This window comes from Mixophyes fleayi, chromosome 8, assembly GCF_038048845.1.
Source record: "Mixophyes fleayi isolate aMixFle1 chromosome 8, aMixFle1.hap1, whole genome shotgun sequence".
NCBI classification, from domain to species: Eukaryota; Metazoa; Chordata; class Amphibia; order Anura; family Limnodynastidae; genus Mixophyes; species Mixophyes fleayi.
Window position 1 is genome coordinate 37355879 of NC_134409.1, and position 22973 is coordinate 37378851.

The 22973-nt window shown below is 43.1% G+C and overlaps 1 protein-coding gene across 1 annotated transcript; it reads right to left on the bottom strand.

Moving 5' to 3' along the window:
- Positions 1–2795: 2795 nt before the first annotated feature.
- Positions 2796–12489, bottom strand: RPL5 (ribosomal protein L5). Its single transcript, XM_075182370.1, has 8 exons — positions 12384–12489; positions 11519–11588; positions 11324–11439; positions 10218–10352; positions 8905–9107; positions 6787–6964; positions 5428–5516; positions 2796–2957 (listed from the first exon to the last, which is right to left on the bottom strand). Exons 1-8 carry the CDS (start codon positions 12384–12386, stop codon positions 2855–2857), a joined length of 897 nt encoding a protein of 298 aa, XP_075038471.1. The 5' UTR covers positions 12387–12489; the 3' UTR covers positions 2796–2854.
- Positions 12490–22973: the final 10484 nt, after the last annotated feature.

The window sequence follows — 22973 nt, forward strand, 5'->3', positions numbered from 1 at the left end:
AACTTCATATAAAAAAGTACAAATTTGAAAAGGTTTTATTTAAGGGTGAACATCTAAGAAAGTAAAGGATAAGAGTGCCCTCTAGTGGCTGAATTTCACCCTATTAGAATAATTGGTATTACTAAAATCACTTTAAAAAGGAGCATACGAGACATGGTATCACCATTGCTTTAATCAGCTAAAATAGCCAAGAAAATGAAACAATTCTACTTTTCAATGAATCAATGAATAGATGTTTTCATTATTGCAGATTTGTAGAATATGTATCTACAATGCGTGATGTTATATATCAGCGTTTCCGAGACCCAGTCCTCGGTGACCCCTAACAGTGCAGGTTTCCTCAGCTCCGTTTTTAACCATTCAGTAATTTTACTGAAATTTACTAAAATAGTCATCTTACATTATATTACCAGTGTCTCTGCTGTAGCTTCCAACACAGAGCAGCCATGTGTAGCCAACAGGAGTCAGAGCCAGTGACATCAGCTGGAGTCACCTTCCTTCTACATCAGCTGGAGTCACCTTCCTTCTACATCAGCTGGAGTCACCTTCCCTCTACAATGCATAGAGCTGTAGTGTGAAGAGCAGGACCACATCAATGCAAGCGTTGGTGTCAGAGGCATAATGTGCAACAAGGAGGATAGAGGGGGTGATGTTGAAGGCAAGAGAAGGAAAAACAAAGCTATTAAAAAGGCAAATGGAGGGGAAAGGTGTCCATCAGCAGTAAGGGGTGGAGCAATGCAGGGGGGCAGGCCCATGGAAAGAAGGGAAAGAGTGTTGGATTGAGAGAGTTTCAGCAATATTTCCCAGGAATAAAGTATAATGTAGTATGGAGTGGACATGGTCCTGCAAAAGGCTTAGGAAATTGTTCACCACATTTTGCTATGTATTATGTCAAATTTTACCAATACTAAATATTGAGGAACATCCAGCAGCTCACAAACAGGTCAGAAAGCTACAGCACAGACAGACGATACTTGTGGCCACACCTTCCCCAGACTAAGAGGTGTGAGCCAGCCCCTGCACAGAACGAGGATACTGGTGGCCACACCCCCCAGGCTAAGGTGTGAGCCAGCCCCTGCACAGAACGAGGATACTGGTGGCCACACCCCCCAGGCTTAGGTGTGAGCCAGCCCCTGCACAGAACGAGGATACTGGTGGCCACACCCCCCAGGCTAAGGTGTGAGCCAGCCCCTGCACAGAACGAGGATACTGGTGGCCACACCTCCCAGGCTAAGGTGTGAGCCAGCCACTGCACACCAAGCAGCCCTTCTAGTAACTACAGCCACTATTCCTTCTTGTCTGCTCGGTCTCAAATAATTTCTAATTTCTTATTTAGAAGTCTACACCAGAGTTACAAGCGCATTTCATGTCTGATAACACAGAAGATATGGTCCACACTTGTCAGTGTTTTATTAGTGTGCGACTAAACAGGTTTTTTGGCTACTGGTAGATATAAAACTATCTCTGTATATAACAATTGGAGCACTGGTAGAATGAGGACTTCGGAGCACCATGTCCTAAAGCAATTATGCAGATTTAGCAGTCCCAATTTGAGGTGGGGTACGTTTGTCCCAATCCCAGAACAGTTGAGGTACCGCCAATGCTCCAAACGCCTGTGTAGCATGCCCAAGCCCCCCTTCCTGTGCAAGCCGTTTCAATGCCAGTATTTGAAGTATGTTAAAGTTGGGAGGTATGCTAGTTTATGTGCAGCACAACCAGATGCCTTCCCTGGAAGAGACGGGCATGTCTATTCTCAGAAATGCACCTTCCACAGATAACAGAACTTGCTATTCGCAACAAAAAACCCAACCCCCTCCCCCCAAGCTGCAGGCCACCAGGGAGGAGCGCTTCCTTGTTAAACACACAATTTACAGGGGTCAACCATGAACAAAAGTGTAAGGAAGCTGATCACTTTGTACACAAGCCCTCCCCGCTTTGATAATTTACAATGCACCATACCGAGGTGGATGATCTTCCAGAGGTAGGGCACATAGCACCAGAATGTTGACGTGTTGTCGCATCATGAGCAGAGATGGGCCAGGTCTAAGCCAAAGGAGATGTTGAGGTGCTTTTTTTGTGTCCATTAGGTTATTCTTCCTCAAACCCCACTTACCTTATTCTGCTGGACCAGAAACCCTATTGACTGGGCAGGTCTACAGTCACCTGTTTGGAACTCCATACCCATCCTCTGATGGACTACTAGTAACCCAGTGACATAAAGGCAGAGTTCCCTGTGGTTTCTGTCTGTGTGGGTTGTGCTAGTACCTCTTTTACGCCATACGAAATAGTTTGTTTCTATCTGGATTTTTAATATCCAATCCAGGTTATTTACAAATGCACTTCCTATTTTCCCATAACGGACCACTAAACTTGGGAGTGTTCAGCACTGATCCAGTTACCAGACTTGACTTTTTATTTTTAAAAGACAATTATTCATATCATTATACGTACTACTTAAAGTCTAACACTATTGGCAAACCCAAGCACATATGGCTTATAGCTTAAGTAAGCAACTGAGCCAACACCAGACATGTTCTACCACCACATGTGACATAACCTTGTGCATTGTTTGCTTGGAAGTTTTGCAATAGCAGATAATCAAAATTTTAAGAAAGTGTTTCCTTGCTGTGCCTATGAATTTGTACAGTAAACAAATACAGTGCGGAAACCATTGTGGTGTTTGTTGGGAACGTACAAACACTTGTGCCCCCAGGACCGGAAGAGGACATTTATGCTTAAAATGCCTCCAGTTATTATATCAAATCATTTGACAAATAAATACAGCAGACTTTACACTTGGTGTGAATAGATTTATTTTTATGAGAGTCTTGTAGAAAACGGCAAGAAACCCAGTTTAGCTGTCGGCGGCATTCTTTTCCTGAGCTCGGAGAAAGCTTGCTTTTTTCTGAGCAATGCGGTCTTTCTTCTGTGCCAGAGACATTTTGGCACGATTCCACCTGGAACAAGACACCGTAATTAATACCAAAAACCCTGCACAAAAATACAATGACAAGTAGGCAATATTTCAACATCTTACATTTGCCGATAGAGGAAGCAGAGGAGGAGGACCCAGAGAAACAATAAAAGAGTAGCGGAATTACAGGAGAACCTGGATAGGACACAGTGTCCTAAAGTCCTAGGCCAAGCAACATTTGTATGAAGTGAGTGGTCCACTGTGGCAAATGCCCTTATTGAGGAAAACTAGAACCAACAGTTACATAATCACAAGTGATCAACTCATTGACCACCTCAATCAATGCAGTCTAGAGTGTTGGGAACAAAAGCCCAAGGATCCAACAGGAGGTATGAGGAAAGGAGGCAGCCTGAAGAAACAGGGGTATGGGAGTTGAGAGATGGAACAGTTTTCAATTGGGGTCAGAATTTGTTTTTGTCAGAATATTAGTAATTCTTGCATGCTTGAATAGTAACTGAAAGACACCAGTGGAGGAGAGGAGTTCGTTAGGGCTGGGAAGAAGCACAAGAGACTGAACTACTGAATTGTGAGGGGATATGGTAAAGCGGACAGGTAGAGGGTAGAATCTGAGCATTTGGATAACATAGCAAATCAGAAGCAAGATCTCGTGCAGTCATGTTGGTTAGAAGACTGCAGTATATCTGAGGTAATTTCCAGAAGAAAACATTTTCACCAATCACTACTATATGGAAAAGTTTTTGCAGGTAAAACATTTCCTTTGTGTGCCACAGACAAGGTCATAGACACTGAGGAGAGAGGAGGTGCAGCAATGGCCCTAAAGGCTGCTGCTAGGGTGCGATTAAGATGCAGTTGCCAAATCATGACAGGAGAAAGTAGAAAACTGGGGAGAAGTTTTGAAAAGAACTGAGATTTCTGCAAGTATGTGGATGCTTCAATGTGCTAGAGTTCAAAGAGGTTAAAGTGGTGTTGGAAAAATTGTATGTGATGGTCTGAGGGTGAAAAGAGTCATAAAATAAATAAATCAGTTGGGGGTATGAGAAAATGTAGAGTAGTTTGGAGGCAAGAGGAAGATGTGGATCAGAATGTTGACACACTAGACAGAGGAAGCCTAGCTGAAAAATGTTCCAAGAAATTGTTGAGGCGATCCAGGGTGATAGACTTATCACACCACACAGGAAGCCCATATAATAGTACAAAAATGATGAGTAGAGGTGGGAGAACGTTAGTGTCATGCAGTTTTATTACTGCTTCCAGCATAAAGGAGACAAATGTGTTAGAGGCTGCTGGTGAGTCACATTGATTATGTGAGCTATATTTCTGTTACAGCTAGAAGGTTGGGGTTGTTTTAGGGGACAGAGGTCATAGATGGAGGTTTGTTAGAGATGAAGAACGCATTCCATAGAGCACTTTAAAGGATCTTGAATGTGACTGAAGACAGGTGAGAATTTTGAGGTTTGCTGGATTTCTATAATGTGCAGAATAAGAACGAAGTGCACGGGAGGGTCTGAAATTTGATGATATCACCGGCTGCTAGAGCCAGATTGAGAGGTAGCAAAGAATTTTTTTAAAAAAAAGTCTACTTTTTTTTTTTTACAGGTTGAGATATTTTAGTTAAAGAATGAAGACAGGAAAGATGTTCATGAACATTGGAGGGGAGCGAGTGGAGTAGTGAGGTGGCAATAGATGCTACAGTTCTAGGGATGTCATAGACTGGTGGTGGGTTTAACAAGATAGATTTACCATGCTCCGTATCCATGCATATAAACTGGAACCATCTCCAGGACATCAATCTTGCAGCTGATATCAGACAACTGGCCAACATTGCAGTGTAGATAGGATCATTATCTGACCACACTAACAGGCCCCAATGAGGTGGTATCAGGACCATATAGTTAGATCTGATGTTTTGCGAGACTGGACATAAATCCTGTAGCTTACTACAAGCAGCAGTAACAGCCAATAAGGCTGGTATAATTCCTCCTCTGATTAGGAGTCTGTCCACCAATCAAGCAGTACTGCCAATTCAGAATTTGACAACCATATTTGTCAAAAGAGACATTTTAATATATTTGCACCACAACCCTCCAATAAACACCAGGAAAATTACTATAAATTGCTCAATGCCACAAGCAAGCTATTCCTTGCAGTCTGGAAAACCCACACACTGCAGGGGTAGGATTATCTCGATGGTTTTTCAGAAGAATGGTAATCTTTAGAAGAACCAAGATACAGAACACTTTAATTTATCTAAAAGTACTTCTTCATTCTGTCATCCAGTCCTCTTAAACCTGGATGCACATTACAGATTTGAAGACGAAAATATCCTGCACAACAAAGATTCCAGCGCTAATGGATCCGCCATCAACACTTTACTTGCCGACAGGACGACCAAGATCCGAGTGCTAGGCTGCTGATATAGGCAACACAATCCTCCAGTCTATATGGTGCGCACATTTCTAGTCATTCAGCACATACAAATCTGACCAACATACCTCTTCTTTTTGACTTCTCTTTTGGGCTTCTTTTCGTGAACTGGGTTCTCCCTTATACCGGCATGAGCCTTTTTGTAGATTTCTTCCACCTGAAATAAAAAGGTTAATAAGGTTTCATACCGAAAAGCTACTTCAATCTAGACCGCAGAACATAGTGTTTTCTTATGCAGTTAAAGCCCTGGAAATCAGTAGAACCCTGACTACTACATTTAAACCAGACAAAATAGATCAAACTATTGGTCGTGTGGCAAACTGTACTAGTTTGTCTAACTCATGATAAACTTTAATGACTGCATCCAACATTTAGATGGTGTTGAGCCTGGAAATAACCTACTGTAGCCTGGGCAATGCCAGCCAGCCAGTAGAACAGTTATATCTTACCAGCAACTATTTTGATTGGCACAAAATAGTTGCTGGCCCTTTGGTGGCCTCACCAAAGGGTTATACAATAAACTGTAGAGCCAAGTTGAAGCAGGTAAAGGCACTGTTACAAAAAACATCAAGTCATAGTTTGGACCACTATCGGGGGTAAATAACCCATAAGTGTTATATATAAGGTGCACGACTTCCCTCATAATGAGCGACACTATACATGTACTTACCCTCAGAAAAAGGACAGCAGCTTGGAAGGAGCCACCACCTATCCTATCTGTGCGTGACAGAGTACAAAGTCTGCTGCCAGAGTCTCCCCCACATATCACCACCAGAGGAGTATAGGGAGACCATAAAGCTAGTGGGGGAGACTATTCTTACAATCATTTTTATTGTCAACATATTTCTATGGTGCACCATGTGATTACTTCTAAAGCGATACTTGGCTTTCCATAAAGGTCAATGAGCCGTTCTGTGCCCTCATAACAGGAATTCTACTCCCCCAATATAAATATCAGACAATACCAGAACCTAGGAACACTCTGTGGGAGCACTTGTGCTGAGACCAGGTGCACCTATGTTCAGAGTGTGCAAAAATGTACACTTTGCACGTTTTAGCTGGCCCATTGCTTTATAGCTGCATCGGGGAGTCTTAAATGATCGTCCTTCCCAGTGCAGTGATTACCAATCATTCCAACCTCTGTAGAGTGCCCAGCACTGGAGAACCCTCTGTTATACAGAGGCAGGAGTATATTGGAAACAGCGGTATTCTCAAATGGGGAGCGGCAGATTTTTAGCTGGAATCTCTCCATAGTAAAGGCAATTATAAAACACAATTTTACATAAAACTGTGCAGCACTAAATGTAAACGGTCAGCATGGAGGTACACTGGACCAAATCGCTATGTTCAACAGAACTAGGGTAGAAAGTCATTGGTATCTAAACAAAATAAAAACCTTACAGGAAACCTCCTGAAGTAGTACGTACTTGGTCAGCTGTGACGCCATTCTTTATGTACTGTGAGAACTGCTTCTTGTATGCCTCTTCATCGTCCTCTATCAGAAGTCGCATGTAGTCCGCCACATTCTGGCCCAGGATGTGTTTGCGGTGGACTTCAGCGTTGAACTCTTTGCTCTCTGAGTCGTAGCCGGGGAAACGTTTTGTGCTAAAAAAGGGAGAGTGAAATACAACAACTTTATGTTTCTCTGATGGCTTCTTAAAATGTATACCCCATGTACCATACCAACATTGTGTGCGATCCTCTTGCTCATAGCAGTGTATTAATTTGTTTGGAAATACTGCCCAAAAATGTAATAGATGGATCTGCCTAATTAGCTCTTCCCATCTCCAAATTTTACTTTTACAAACAAAGAGAAGTTCAAATTCATTGCCAAAGTCTAAAGGACAGAACTAATTCTCAGACACCCGTTTTATAGACCCAAGCACATAAGCGTTAAGTCTGATTTTTAGAGATCTACTATACCTTTACCAGAATATGCTGCCGTTTGTGCATTGTGATGCTTTACTATGGTTTTTCATGCAGTTCCCAATTGGTCATTGGCCTCCCTTATGTAGTACCCATGTGTTCAGCAATTAGACTAAGCAGCGAGATCTATATCCACATATAGCTCAGGATATTACCACACAGGACTAACAAGCTCCTGACTAAATTTACAGGCAAGTTTACTTTTTACCTTTGGTGGACCCATGAGCGGTGTCATTAATTTCTATAGATCACTTTTATTAGATATACCTGCTCATGGTACGCTTGACCGTGGAATGGTTGTTGGTGCCATATGGGGGGAGGGGCAGTGGTTTGAGTATCTTACAAACTGCCAATCTCCTGGAATATATATATTCAGTTTTGAGCGAGTTAGTGAGGAGCTAGGAGGTGGCGGGCCTAGATTCTGGAGAGAAACTGGCATGGCGGGTGAACACTGTACACGTTAAACACGGTGGGTGAAGCGGACATTCATAGTAGCAGGCTTTTGGAACCCGTTTTGTTCAAGATTCGGCTTAGGTTCGGTGCAAGCACAGCTCATCCGGACTGGCTTGTGGAGCATTACGCTTAGCCCAGATTCCAATGGAAACAGTCTCAGGCCTCTTTCTGGGACCACAATACCATATTTCCCAAAACAGACAACTTTAGAGTGAGCCTATCCACATCTAGTGCAACAGCAGATTGCTGAATGTACCAAAGATTCATGACACCGGGACTCTGGGAACTACTGACATCACTGGTACAACATCTGCTCCTCAGTGGCTGCATTCGGGAATATTTCTTCCACAAGATTGCCGCCAGCACCACGTAAAGAGCAGTAACAAGCGGTTATCTTACACTGTACTCACCCAGAAATCATTTATATTTGTAATCCCTTTTGAAAACAAATAAAGCAGCTGTCAAGTTTAAATTTCAATTTGATTTGATATGCTTAAAGAAATTCTCCATGTCGTTGTTTTAACAAATTCAAAACAAAAATAGACACTTCCAAAGCTTCACAGGAGCAGCCTATTAACCAACAAACCATCATTCAGAAAACAGGAATCTGCCACAACCTAACCATTTACTAATGTTTCTAGTATGTAAATCTGTGCAGACAGACAAGAGCTGATGTACCTAGGTATGGACATATGTTTAAGAGAAAGCTCTCTAGGCAGAAGGAGCTCAGGAATTTCCTGTGTCGTCAACACATTCTGTCCATATTAAAAGTGGGGGCGGGGAGAAGGGCTTGTGGCCATCAATTAGAGGTGTGCATCAGAGCATGTTTGGTAACATTACAAAAAGGTGGTGTTTTCAAATATTAAGTAAAATAAATAGTATAACACTGCAGAAGCCATTATCTGCAAATACCAGTCTCTAGTCAAACCTTCTGGGTCTTTATATGTTCTGACTACAGTAAGTAAAAGAATGTATGGCACTCTGTACCATAATCAGAAGACACTATAATATCATAACCCACATACAATATATAAAACATGTTTTTAACTTTCGAAACGAAACGCCCTTTCGGTGCCACCACAATAGAGGACACTATAATTGATGAAACAGAATCAGCATTGAACGAAGACATCCCCATGATGTAGCGCATGGACCGTATGACTCACCTGTGAGGAATGGACAGGCCGCCATCTACGGCTCCCTTAAGAGCTCCGAAGACTTTGTTGCCGGTGGTGGTCCTAGTTAGACCTGCATCCAGGTAACAGGTGAAGGCTCCTGGCTGCCCATCAATGCTTTCCACATTGTACTCATCCCCAGTAACATCCACTTGGCCTTCATAGACTTTGTCAAGACCAAACTTGTTCAGCAGCTAAGGAACAAGACATGCACGTTTATTTCAGCAATAGTACGTGTCACCATGCTTTAAACTAGAGATGAATATAGAACAAAGAAAGGAGGTTTAACTAGACAACCAAAAACCAAAGCTATTTGCTAAAATCTCCAGTACACATTCTACATTGACGTTCCATATAGGTTAAAAAGTACACCAATTACTATAATTTACCAACTAGTGATTTCCCTAGCAGAAGCCTCTGGGCTGCTCCGAACTGCCATTGCCCCCTCCCCCCAAGTTCCATGGCTCTTCTCACAAACCAGGCTACAAACTGGGAGGGGGAGCCGCAAGACCAGTCAGGAGCCGCAAGACCAGTCAGGAGCCGCAAGACCAGTCAGGAGCCGCAAGACCAGTCAGGAGCCGCAAGCAAGAGTTTCCTGCTTCTGATGGCTACACTCCTGCTCACACACGTCCTCCACCACCATAACAAATTGTGGAAGAAATAGATCTATCCATATATACATATACAAACAGACACCATGTATTTAGATACACAAACAGCATGAAACAAATGGAGTGTTTTTAAAGTGGACTCTCCCATGTCCTAAACCTCCCATTATAGTACTCTCAATACATAAACAACTCAGAGCTTCATAGTCCCCCTGGAAGATGATCTGCTTTCTACAACATTGATCCAAGCTGTAGCTCAGCCATTTAATGAGTTTCACACCATAGTAGACATGAAGCTAATGCTTAACGAGAGGAGGTGGCAAGCAGTGGAGACAATTTTCCCCAGCTTGATCTGGAAACTCAGTCTGGCTAAAATATGCAGCAAGACATTCAGTGATCATGGAAAACAGAACAGTTTTTTACCAGTGTAACATTTAAAAAAGTTGGTGCTTAGTTTAGTCCAATTCATTGTTTGTCTGACATGTAACCACCAGCAGACAGCTGCTCACTACCTGCTTTACATGCCACTACTTGACAAAGGGTGGGTCCATAGTCATCACTTAGGATGCCATAGCATGAGATGGAAGCTGAAACCAAAAGCAGCTTTGCACCACAACATAAGAGGGTTGAGGTATGGTGACCACCAAGGCACAAGTGTATGATTCTCAGTTACCATGTGTGTCTGGAAGTACATACCCTGCGAGCCAGCAGCAGACCAGTGCAATAAGCTGCAGCGTAGTTTGTCAGCCCAACCTTGACACCGTACTTTGGAAGCTCGTGGGAATAAGCAGCACAGACGATCATGTCTCCTTCAATCCTGGCATAGGCAATCTGTAAGAAAGGGCACAATCTGAGCGCGAGAAACTACAACCATAACCAATGTAAGTGAATGTTGCTTGTACCAAGGTTAGGGGACAAAACAAGGGGGGAGGGGGGGTTGGAGTGCTTAATGTAGAACACATGATACAGCCAGTGACCAGTTGTATACAGAAAAGGTCGACAGATGCGTTATTCAGGCCATAAGCGAATAAAGCGTTCGCTATACTGTTAGATTTGTGCTCATATCAAAATGCAATGGTCAACACAGGTTTGTTTTTTTCCTTCTATTAATCCCTGTAAAATAACTGGATTTACCTGTAAGACCAGGGATCAAGTGTGAAGAAAGTAACAATTATGGAGGAAAGTCCGTAGTTCCTCCATTTTGTAATGTGTATCTATATCTATAGTACCCCTCTACTTTACCAAGACCCTGAAAGCTTAGCAAGGTAAATTCTACAACCAGGACAGGATGGTCCAAGCACTACTGGGAATGGTGCCTATACTACCAGAGCACTGTGCACACTGTATGCATCTGCAGATGAAAATCACTGTGTGGTTGTAGACTATGTGGAACCATAAGGGCACAGTCATAAAGTTGCAATATAATCACAGCATCTTTAAAGTGGGATAAAGAGAACCTAGTTTTTAAATCAATTACACCCAAGAGGACATCCCATCTCATGTGTGCAGTACCACCAGTCTGCAGGACCTTTACATATTTATCACATGGTATAAATATTTAGAGATGTTTATACACCCAGCGACAGCTAAGCCAGGGGTAGAACAGGCTCAGGGACCATTATAATCTGACCCTACATATTCATATTACATTTCACTACTCCAATTGTGTACAGTTCACTCCGAATATTTTGTTATACTTCATACATATCCCCCACATGCTCAGTTCAGGAAAATGGTTGTTGAAGTGTACTTGGTGTACAAGGATACAGAACAAATCCCCCACGTTACCCAGACTAACATACCTGGCAAATGATATCTCTGTTGGTGATGCGCACAATCATCCTGTACTTAGGGGTATTGTACTTATTTTTGTCCTGGACAACCAGTCTCTTGCGGGCAAAGTAGTCAGTCTTGCCCTCTGTAACAAAACAAATGAAGTTAACAGCTCAGATCAGGAAAGTGAAAGACTGAATACATGGCACAGAAAGTGGACTCACCTCTCCTTCTGCGGAACTTGACCTGGTACCGCTTGAAATAAGCCTTGTTCTTCACAACTTTTACAAACCCCTACAACCGATACATGAAGATTAGATTAATACAATGTTGCATTATTAATTCACAACTCTGATGTTAAGTTACAAGACTAATACATAGGAAAATCTAGTAAATATTTAGATGTATTATGAAACCATGCTAACATTTGAGCGCACACTACATCACCACTTTTAAAAGTGATGTACTGCATGTTAACACACCCACAGCTTATTACAAATAGGACATAACACATTAAACTAGTGTCAACAAGTACAATGGCTCAAGTAACTACACAGTATCATGGACACTTATTAAACTACAAATCACAGACCACACTGTATATTAGGCCACGAATGCAGCACACAACCTGTCATTCTACAGTTCTGTCATATAAACATACTGTCACAATACACATCTAAAAATCGCATTCTGTATACACATTTAGGATATAAAAGTATAAAGTGATAGAATAACATTCATGTCACTTATCCAACAAAAAGAATACACAGTAACACAGTAGTAAGGGATCGGTCATTGGTGATAATATAATTCCAGCCGATCCCAGTGATATTCTATAATAAGCAGCAGACACATAATAAAGAACATACAGAACTATCACACAGGGACACGTTAACGGGCTGCAGGCGCTAGGACCCGGCCGGCCTGATCCTGCAGCAGCCATTAGGCCACGCTGGAAGCAGGACAGACACTTCCACAATCTAAAGTCATCCAGCCCCTAACTGGCGGGTCCGCTGCCCACACCCGCTGTGCATGATGCCAGGGGCACTTAGCTACCCATTGCCGGTGATATCGAGCCCGGTTACTGACCATTTCGCCGGATTTTGTCCCGTCTAGGCTAGGACCGGAGAGTCACAGCGCTAACGTATGGGCGCTGTAGAACTGGGAAAAGGCCGTACATATTGCGCATGCCCAGTAAGTACTCTGCCGCGCTGCCGATTGGTGCTTTTACTGAGACAAGACGAGCAAACAGTGCTTGCTGAGAAGTGTACCAAGCCGAACGTGCTGCCCCCACATGGTAAAAGCAAATATTATTCCCAGCATATTATTCCAAGTATTATTTACAGCGTATCATGCTTTGTATTATTCTTAATGAAGACTATTGAATGAATAGACATAACAAGCCAGTATGCAAAATTGCAAATATGCAGCAAACTATCATACCATGACAAAACACATTAGTACATACAGAGAGTACATATCTCTCTCTGTCTGTGTGTGTATGTTAGGGAATTTAGACTGTAAGCTCCAATGGGGCAGGGACTGATGTGAATGAGTTCTCTGTACAGCACTGCGGAATCAGTGGCGCTATATAAATTAATGGTGATGACGATGATATAACACATAAATATATTAGTGATTAGTGTGTTTATTATTTTTATTTTATTTTTTACATGGTTTTTTCTAAAGGAAAATCACCTTTTTCATGTTATGCATTACTAATAAACATGATTTATCTTTTTTTTTTACATTATTACATGATTTCAAATAGTTTTCTTATGTTTTTATTTTTTTGCACAGCTATGAGAGGTGCGAGATAAGACTGGAGATTTCACAGTTTACCGCGCTGCGTTAATAAACAATTGACTAGCTTTTTACGTTCCTCCCTCCCTATACTTTCAATGGATCTTCTACTTGTCCGTGATAGGACCGTTTGCGGGTAAAGTTAACGCGCTCTAAAATGAGTGAAAACGACGCGGTGTAAAAAAAAAAACCCTGTGGTCAATTGAATTCCTCCCATTGTGTGGTCTTAATGGAGATTTAGGCAAGAGGCATAACAGGTGAAAAGAAAACAATAGGAGACATGTAAAGGGTGAAAGAGGAATAGTTGTCCTATGATGAGGGCAGGAGAGGTGATGGTTTAGTTTGGGTTTAACATGTGCAAGGACTGGCAATGTACAGATGTTCACAGTGACACTTCCTAAAACTGACATGGATGTGTTATGTATTAAGCATACTTGCCAACTCTCCCGGAATGTCCTGGAGACTCCCGCATATTGCGAGAGTCTCCCGGACTCCCGGGCGAGTGTGGCAATCTCCCGAATTCTACCCACTTCACTAGGAAGTGCCCACTTCCTAGTGAAGTGGGCAGAATTAGGTCCCAAACACCGCAAATCCCGGTGAATCGCGGAGTTTGGCCCCGCCCCCTGATGTCAAATGACGCGTTTTCGTCATTCCGTCACAGGGGGGCGGGTCCAAAAATGACGTGATTTTTGGCGCCCCGCCCCCTCACACCCACCTCCAACGGCAGGCTCCCAGAAGAGAGCTGAAGAAAGTTGGTAAGTATGGTATTAAGTACAGGAAGGAGTTCCCAAATTTAGGAGCTATGTATGAGAAGGATCATGAACCCTTAAAGGGGTTTGTTCTGTAGAGCTTAACCCAGCGGTTCCCAAAGTGTGCGCAGCGGCTCCCTGGGGTGCCGCGGTGCTGTCACAGGGGTGCCGCGATCCCTTGCAAGGAAAAGAAGAAGAAAAAGAAGAAAAAAGAAAACAAAAAAAAAAACTTACCCATCATCCAGCGCCGGTTCCTCCTCCTCACTGACTGCCGGGCGTGACGTCATCACGTCCGTGAGCCTCAGTGAGAAGGAGCAGCAGCAGAGAAGACGTCCAGGAAAGCAGGTAAGTAAAGGAAGTGAAGGGGGGCACAGAGAGACACCATGAAAGGACACAGAGACACCATGAAAGGACACAGACAGAGACACCATGAAGTGACACAGAGATAGACACCATGAAGGGACACAGAGAGAGACACCACAAAGGGAACAGAGAGAGACACCACGAAGAGGACAGAGAGAGACACCACGAAGAGGACAGAGAGAGACACCACGAAGAGGGGCAGAGAGACACCACGAAGAGGGGCAGAGAGACACCACGAAGAGAGGCAGAGAGACACCACGAAGAGGGGCAGAGAGAGACACCACGAAGGGGGACAGAGAGAGACACCATGAAGGAGGACAGAGAGAGACACCATGAAGGGGGACAGAGAGAGACACCATGAAGGGGGACAGAGAGAGACACCATGAAGGGGACAGAGAGATACCATGAAGGGGGACAGAGAGAGACACCATGAAGGGGGACAGAGAGACACCATGAAGGGGACAGAGAGAGACACCATGAAGGGGACAGAGAGAGACACCATGAAGGGGACAGAGAGAGACACCATGAAGGGGGACAGAGAGAGACACCATGAAGGGGGACAGAGAGAGACACCATAAAGGGGGACAGAGAGAGACACCATGAAGGGGACAGAGAGAGACACCATGAAGGGGGACAGAGAGAGACACCATTAAGGGGGACAGAGAGAGACACCATGAAGGGGGACAGAGAGAGACACCATGAAGGGGACAGAGAGATACCATGAAGGGGACAGAGAGAGACACCATGAAGGGGGACAGAGAGACACCATGAAGAGGACAGAGAGAGACACCATGAAGGGGACAGAGAGAGACACCATGAAGGGGGACAGAGAGAGACACCATGAAGGGGGACAGAGAGAAACACCATGAAGGGGGACAGAGAGAGACACCATGAAGGGGACAGAGAGATACCATGAAGGGGACAGAGAGAGACACCATGAAGGGGGACAGAGAGACACCATGAAGGGGACAGAGAGAGACACCATGAAGGGGACAGAGAGAGACACCATGAAGGGGACAGAGAGAGACACCATGAAGGGGGACAGAGAGACACCATGAAGGGGACAGAGAGAGACACTGAAGGGGGACACAGAGAGAGACGCTGAAGGGGGACACAGAGAGAGACACTGAAGGGGGACACAGAGAGACGCTGAAGGGGGACACAGAGAGAGACACTGAAGGGGGACACAGAGAGGCTGATGGGGGACACAGAGAGGCTGATGGGGGACACAGAGAGAGGCTGAAGGGGGGACAGAGACGCGCTGAAGGGGGAGACAGAGAGAGACACTGAAGGAGGAGGGAAGAGAGAGAGAGACACTGAAGGAGGAGGGAAGAGAGAGACACTGAAGGAGGAGGGCAGAGAGAGACACTGAAGGAGGGGGACAGAGAGACACTGAAGGAGGGGGACAGAGAGAGACACTGAAGGAGGGGGACAGAGAGAAACACTGAAGGAGGAGGGCAGAGAGACGCTGAAGGAGGGGGACAGAGAGACGCTGAAGGAGGGAGACAGAGAGACGCTGAAGGAGGGGGACAGAGAGACGCTGAAGGAGGAGGGCAGAGAGAGACACTAAAGGAGGGGGACAGAGAGACGCTGAAGGAGGGGGACAGAGAGACGCTGAAGGAGGGGGGTCAGAGTGTGAGCTGATAAAGAGGGACACAGAGTGTGAGATGGCGAAAAGGGGGACACAGGGTGTGAGATGGCGAAGAGGGGGACACAGGGTGTGAGATGGCGAAGAGGGGGACACAGGGTGTCAGATTGCGAAGAGGGGGACACAGGGTGTGAGATGGCGAAGGGGATACAGAGTGATATGATAAAGGGGCACAATGTGATGGTGAAGGGGTCTAAATACATCTTGCATCATTTTGACCCAACTACTTAAACAACGGGACTACCCGGCAATTATTTTTGCTTAGGGGTGCCTTGGAAAAATTATGGTGACCCTAAGGGTGCCTCGAGCTGAGAAAGTTTGGGAACCACTGGCTTAACCCATAGAAAAGAGCATATGAGTACAATACAGAGACAATGGATTGGGGGAGGCCTGACTTGGCAAAGTGTTCAATTATAGCATCAAACACTAGGAATCGGTAGGTGAAGGGTTCTACAATTTTAGGTCAGCATAAAATAGACAATAGTGCTTGAACCTTGGAAATGTGGAGGAATAGGGGCATTGTAGTATTGTCCCATTTATGAAGGGAGGATTAGGCCATGAAGATAGTGACTAAGAAAGATCTGGGGACAGGAAGCCTTGTGCTACAGCAAGTCTAACTGAGTGGGTAAGGGCATTGTTAGTTCTGTAAGCACTGACTGTGCATTTACATACATCAGATGGTTGTGATGTGCAGAGCAATATCAAGTGATTTATCAAGAGCAACATCTAGATATTTAAAGGGGTTTCCACCAAATGTAAGAAAACCCTCTTCTCTTTCTGTTCAGTTGTAAAATATATTAATTCATTGTGGGAGAATGGAAGTATAACTGAAATCATTTATGATCCAGAATAAATGCAGATGCACAGAGTAGTCTCATTTTGCATAAATGCTGATTATTGTAGGTGTGAGCACAAACAATCTCCAAATCATTTTGGAATGCATCCGCACAAATGCTTTTAGCAGCATTTTACATGCTTGTGGTCTACTATAGGAATGAGCATGATGCCAAAATATATAAGGCATACTTGCCAACTCTCCTGGAAAGTCCGGGAGACTCCCAAAATTTGGGTTGGTCTCCCGGACTCCCGGGAGCGCTGGCATTTCTCCCGCATCCTGCAATTCCGATAACAAAATGACGCGATTCTCTGCAAAATCGTCACTTTGGCCCCAACCCCGTGACAAAACGTCATTTTACTTGTGGGGGCAGGGCCAAAATGACGCGATTCAAGGCGCCCGCCCCCTCCCGCTCTCTAGTTACGCCCATCTCCTGGACGTCGCCTATTGAAAGTAGGCAAGTATTATTATTATTAATTATTATTAATTTTTATTTATAAGGCGCCACTAGGTGTCCGTGGCGCCGTACAGGGACATACAGAGACGCGATACAGGGTGAGACAGCACGGTACAGTTAACAAAAAGCACAGTAACTCAGAAGCTCAAAGTACAGCTAGATGAAAGGTGAGAGCCCCCTGCGGTGAAGCTAGAGGGGCAGGAGGACCCCACGGAAGAGACAAGGAGCTGGAGAGCAGAGTTAAGGTGGTGGAGAACAGGAGGAGAGGAGGCCCTGCTCAAAGGAGCGTACAATCTAAGGGGAGGGTAGGACGGACAGAGACACAGGGGTGGGAGGAGGAAAGGGGGAGAACGGAGAGAGGGAGAGGGGGGAGAGGAGAATTAAGAGGAGGGAGGCAGGAGGAGGGCAGGATAGGGACGGCGGAAGGTGGGAGGCTGATATAAGGTTAATTCAAAATCATGACTATTATAGTTTTTGGAACACCCCCTTAATTAATTACACATTTTCCTTTTTTTCCTTTCTGCATCATCATTAATTTAATCAATAGTGTAAGCGGCTGTACGGACTGCATGTCATTTAGGATTTGCAAAATGGCTGCATAACAGTACAAATAAAATGCAGCTTTGACCCGACTGCACAACTGGTTTTGTGCAAATGCACCTAGATTTCCAATGGGCTGCATAGGTTTGCAGAGCAAGATGAAGGAGCAGAGGTTCATACATAGCTGATAGCCAGGGGCGGGCTGGGCCGGGGGGCAGGGGAGCTGTTCGGTCTGCTGCCTGTTCGGGCCACCGCCCCCGCCGCCCCCTGCGCCTCTTGATGAATGCGGTGCCGGTCCGCACATACATTATAGTAGCCAGTGCACAGGCGGCCGCATCACGACACTCGATGCCGCTGCATCATTCATTGATTGGCGCGGCCGCATCGAATGTTATGTGATGCGGCCGCCTGTGCACTGGATAGTATTCTGTATATGCGGACAGCACCGCATATACAGTAATGAAATTGATTCTGAACACTGCTACAGGGCTCCTCCCATAGCCTCCGGGAGCCCTGTAACAGCAAATCACTGAGGGCCAGGGTGTCAGATTGACACCCTGTGTCCTGCCTCTCCTCCCCCCTAGTACAGTATGATTGGGGCAGCCCCAATCAATCATATACATGGGAGCCTCAATCCCACTAGGAGGCTCCCATGAAGTAAGCAAAAACACATTAATAAATATATATAGATAAATCATCATAAATTTAAAAATAATAAATATATGTATGTATATATATATATATATATATATATATATATAATATACTGGTGGCTTGCCCACCAATACAATGGGAGCTTCCAATACAGTAGAGGGCTCCCATTTAGGCAGGACAGGACAAACACCCAGCCCTGCAGCCATTATTGAAGAGAAGAACAAGGCACAGCAAGAAGAAAGAAAAAGAGAAAGAAAGAAAGAAATTGCAATCACTTTTATTCAGGTAAGTGTATGTTCAGTTTTTTAATATTATCTTTTTAATAAAATAGCTTTTTTTGTGTATGTGGGCGAATAGATAATCATACAAATAGTGTAGTGCTATTTGTATGATGATCTATTAGTAACGCTTGATAAATAGGTTCCCCCAACAGGGGTTATCGCCAGCGATAACCCTATAAGTATTTTGCGTAGCAAATCCAAGCCTTTTTGCTGGCAAAAACATCAGTTTTTTAAAGCAAAATGGCTTTTTGCACTTTGATAAATCAGCACTTGGGTTCAGTACTGTAATAGAAGATTATTATATAATCTATTGCTAAACCCCGCTCCCACCTCCACGGATGAACAGGCAAAAGCATGTAAACATGCTAAACCCATTGTACAGCACCTCGCAACAGCTGTATAGACTATCACTGGTGAAATGGAGCTGCATACGTAGCCGCAGCAGCTCCTCCCAGACATAGCCAGACAGTGGAGATCGTCACTAGCGCCCTGCGGGTGAACGGTGAGTCCCAATAACACTGGGCGTTCAGCTAATTACATATAAAAATATAGGATATATTCTGTATTTAAATATACTATATTTTTTACTTTAATTGTATTTTACAGTTACTGGGTACTACATAAACTGAAAGTCAGCTGGATGCCATAGGAGTGTTTCTTTCAGTTGAAGCAGCAAATCTGCTATTTTATATGTTATTATTCATTACTAAAGTAATTACTGAAGCCTGCCTCTAAGCTTTACTCAGATTTCATATATATATATATATATCAAGCTTTAATATAAGAGGCAGGCTTCAGTAATTACTTTAATTACTGATTAATAAAATAGAGGATCCTATAACATATTTGCTGCATTATATATATTGCATATATGTATGTAATATAATCAAAAACTGGTGTCATAGTATCATATTTTAAATGTGCGTTATCAATGGTATTTTTATGTGCGGTATCAATGCTAGTTATAATGTGCGGTATCAATGCTAGCTATAATGTGCGGTATCAATGCTAGTTCTAATGTGCGGTATCAATGCTAGCTATAATGTGCGGTATCAATGCTAGTTATAATGTGCGGTATCAATGCTAGTTATAATGTGCGGTATCAATGCTAGTTATAATGTGCGGTATCAATGCTAGTTTTAATGTGCGGTATCAATGTTCGCTATAATGTGCAGTATCAATGTTCGCTATAATGTGCAGTATCAATGTTAGTTTTAATGTGCAGTATCTATGGTATTTTGAAAAACAAATTGACTAGACTAAAATAGTTTATGTTGAAGGCTTATTGTCAATTTTTTTTTTGGGGATTAGTCCTGAATTAAAACACTTGGAAAACTCCCCTTAAAAATTCTGCGTTTGCCCCTGCCTAGATACACTGGACTTTCCCTCTGTGCCCCTGTGCTTGTGGATATTATATATAGGGGCCAATTCAATTCAGCCGAGGATAGCGCAGCGTTACTGATTAAAATATGTTTGCGTTTATTTCTGATTGCGATTTATTCTGAGATGCATTTTCATAGACATTCTTATTTTAATTTAAAAAAAAAAAAAAACATGATCCTTCATGTTGGTTATTAAGAAGGTGTGTACAATTGTTCATTAATTATGCTCATTAACACATTAGGTTGCCACTAGTGTCTGTGTTGTGTTAGTGGTTAGACATTCCACCTGCCAACAGTAGGGTCATGAGTTTGAATCCTGAGTCATGTCCGTATCTGTGTGGAATTTGTATATCTCCATGTTTCTGTGGGTTTAATCCAATGTGTCACTTATAGAAGAGTACGCTAGTATATGTTTTGGTGCCAGCTTTGTTTATACTGAGTATTGTATCATGTATTTATATTTATTATAGCGAATTATTAGCCGTTGAATTCGCATCCACATTTATTTCCAATAGAAATTTACAGATGACACATTCTTCATGTCGGAGAACAAGAGAATATGTGTGTAATTCTTTATTGTTTATCCTTAAACCTGCATGTTGGCAGTAGTGCCTGTGTTGTGTTGTATGTTTTTTAGGAGCACTATTAGCTGGCACCTATAGGACTTTCAGACATGGTGCTTGTCATTCAAGTCTATATAATGTATTTAATGCTCAATCTGCACGTTGCCTTAGTGGTTAGACAATCCACTTTTCAACAGAGAGGTCATGAGTTTGATTCCTGACCCATTTTGTGACATATGCCTAAATTGAATGTTGAAATTTGTGTAGCGCTACAACAGAGACAAGCAGCTGTTCAAAATAAAGTGAATCCAAACAAATAGAAAATATCCACAGATAAAAGCAAACAACACCTAAGTCACAAAGCAAAATCTGCAGAAGTCCAAAAATGACTAACAAATTAAAGTCCAACTATTATTATTATGACTATTATTATATTATACATCAAATAATTTATATTGCAATTTATTAAAAATGTGCATCTACCATGGATTTAGGGGTAAAATAGGTTATTGTATAATTATTCATATTAATAAAAATTAAAAAAAGTTTGTTATGAGCGAAGTGTATGCAGGGGTATGTTCTGCATAGTTATTTGTGATTATAGTTATTTAAAGCAAACCTTAGTTTTACAACAGTTTAGTGTTGTGGCTTATTCAGCGCTGCTGGTGTGTGCAATTGTTAATTTTTCTCAATAAACCTTTAGCTTTTCATTAGCACTTGATTTGCAGGCAATGGTGTATTGTTGAGCTTTTCGTTCTAGTCTATATAATGCACATATTTTTTCCATTTGCATGTTGCCTTAGTGATTAGACAATCCACCTTCCAAGAGTGGAGTCATGAGTTTGAATCCTGAGTCACAGCCTTATCTCTGTGAAGTTTAAATATCCTCCCCATGTTTGTGTGGCTTTCCTCCTATGTGTCCCTTTTGGAAGAGTACGCATGGTTTATATACTCACATTTTATTTACATAATTTAAACAAATTAAACTTGAAGGCCTTTTATTTATAGTAGCGTATTAGTAGCCGTTTAAAAGAAATATCAAACAAGATATAGGCTAACTATTAGATATTACACATCAACCACTTCACATCGCAATTTATTACAACTGTGCATCCACCATGGGTTTTTTTAAAAATAGTGAAGAAAGTGAAGATGTATGTTGTGCATATTTAGTTGTGAGTAGGGGTATTTTAAACAAACTATGCTTTTCAACACTTTAGTGTTGTTATTCAGCGATATTGCTACAGCTTTATTGGACTTAAACAGGACTTTGAGCTTCCTTAAGTGTTAAGCATGAATTTACGAAAAACGCTGTTAGAATCACTAGGTGGAATTGATGATACCTGCCAGCAGATGGCGCTACTGAGTACTGAGGCGCGGAGTCTAACACGCCCCTGGTTTTCACCAGGAACCCCCGCAAGGAGGTATGGACTTTGCTGCAAGGAACGTGCAGGTCGCGGCCCTTAGTATCAGTCAGCTGCCGAGGTAACAATTGAGGCAGCGGTGATAGCCCACCAGGATGCAGGATGGAAGAGTAGTCAGCAAGCCGGGTCAAAACCAGAGGAAAGGATATAGCCAAATCAGGAGCAGGAGAATGGTCAGGAAGCCGGGTCAATACCAAATATCACTCTAAGCCAGAATCAGGAACCAAAGAAGAAGTCAGGAACAAGCCGGGGTCAGAATCCAAATAACAGCAACACAGGAACAAACGCTGGAGCAAGCGTGAAGACCAAATACTATGGCACTAAACATGTGTCAGAGGCTGCCTTATATACCCTAAGGTGCCTCCTGATAGGGTTAGGGAGATTTTGGCGGTAAGACATGCTGGCTGCAGACAGGTGAGCAGAGATAGCGTCCCGCTGCTAGGCAACAGGAAGTGATTGCTTGGAAGGTGCAGGCGTCCGTCTCCTGCACCAAGTGTCAGTGCGGAGACAGCGCCTGACAAACGCAAAGTACTTCTTCTTATCTATCCGACGGATTGGGAGATAAACGCCTACTCTTCTTAAGTCAGTACTATCTCCGCCTATTCTCCGCCCATTCCTAACCCTTTTTTCTTAAGTGGCCGGAGAGCTTATTAAGTGAAGTTAAGATGGATTTTCATCTTAACTTAAGAAATTCTTAACTTACTCAGTGGATTTTCCTTCTTATCTCCCTTTTCTGGGCATGCGCAGAGTGGATTTTCGTATAATCCACAAAAATCGGCAGATAAGATCACAAATGAATCAGGCCCTAAGACTTTTTTGGGGTAATTAAGTCTAGTAATTACACATCTCATGGAGGCTCTCCTGATTTTGGGGGAGGAGGGGTGTAATGCCATATGGACACATTCCAACTCCCAACATCCTGGGAAGCATCAGACAAAATAAAATTAAGTAACTTTTTTATAGATCTCTTTATTTTCAGC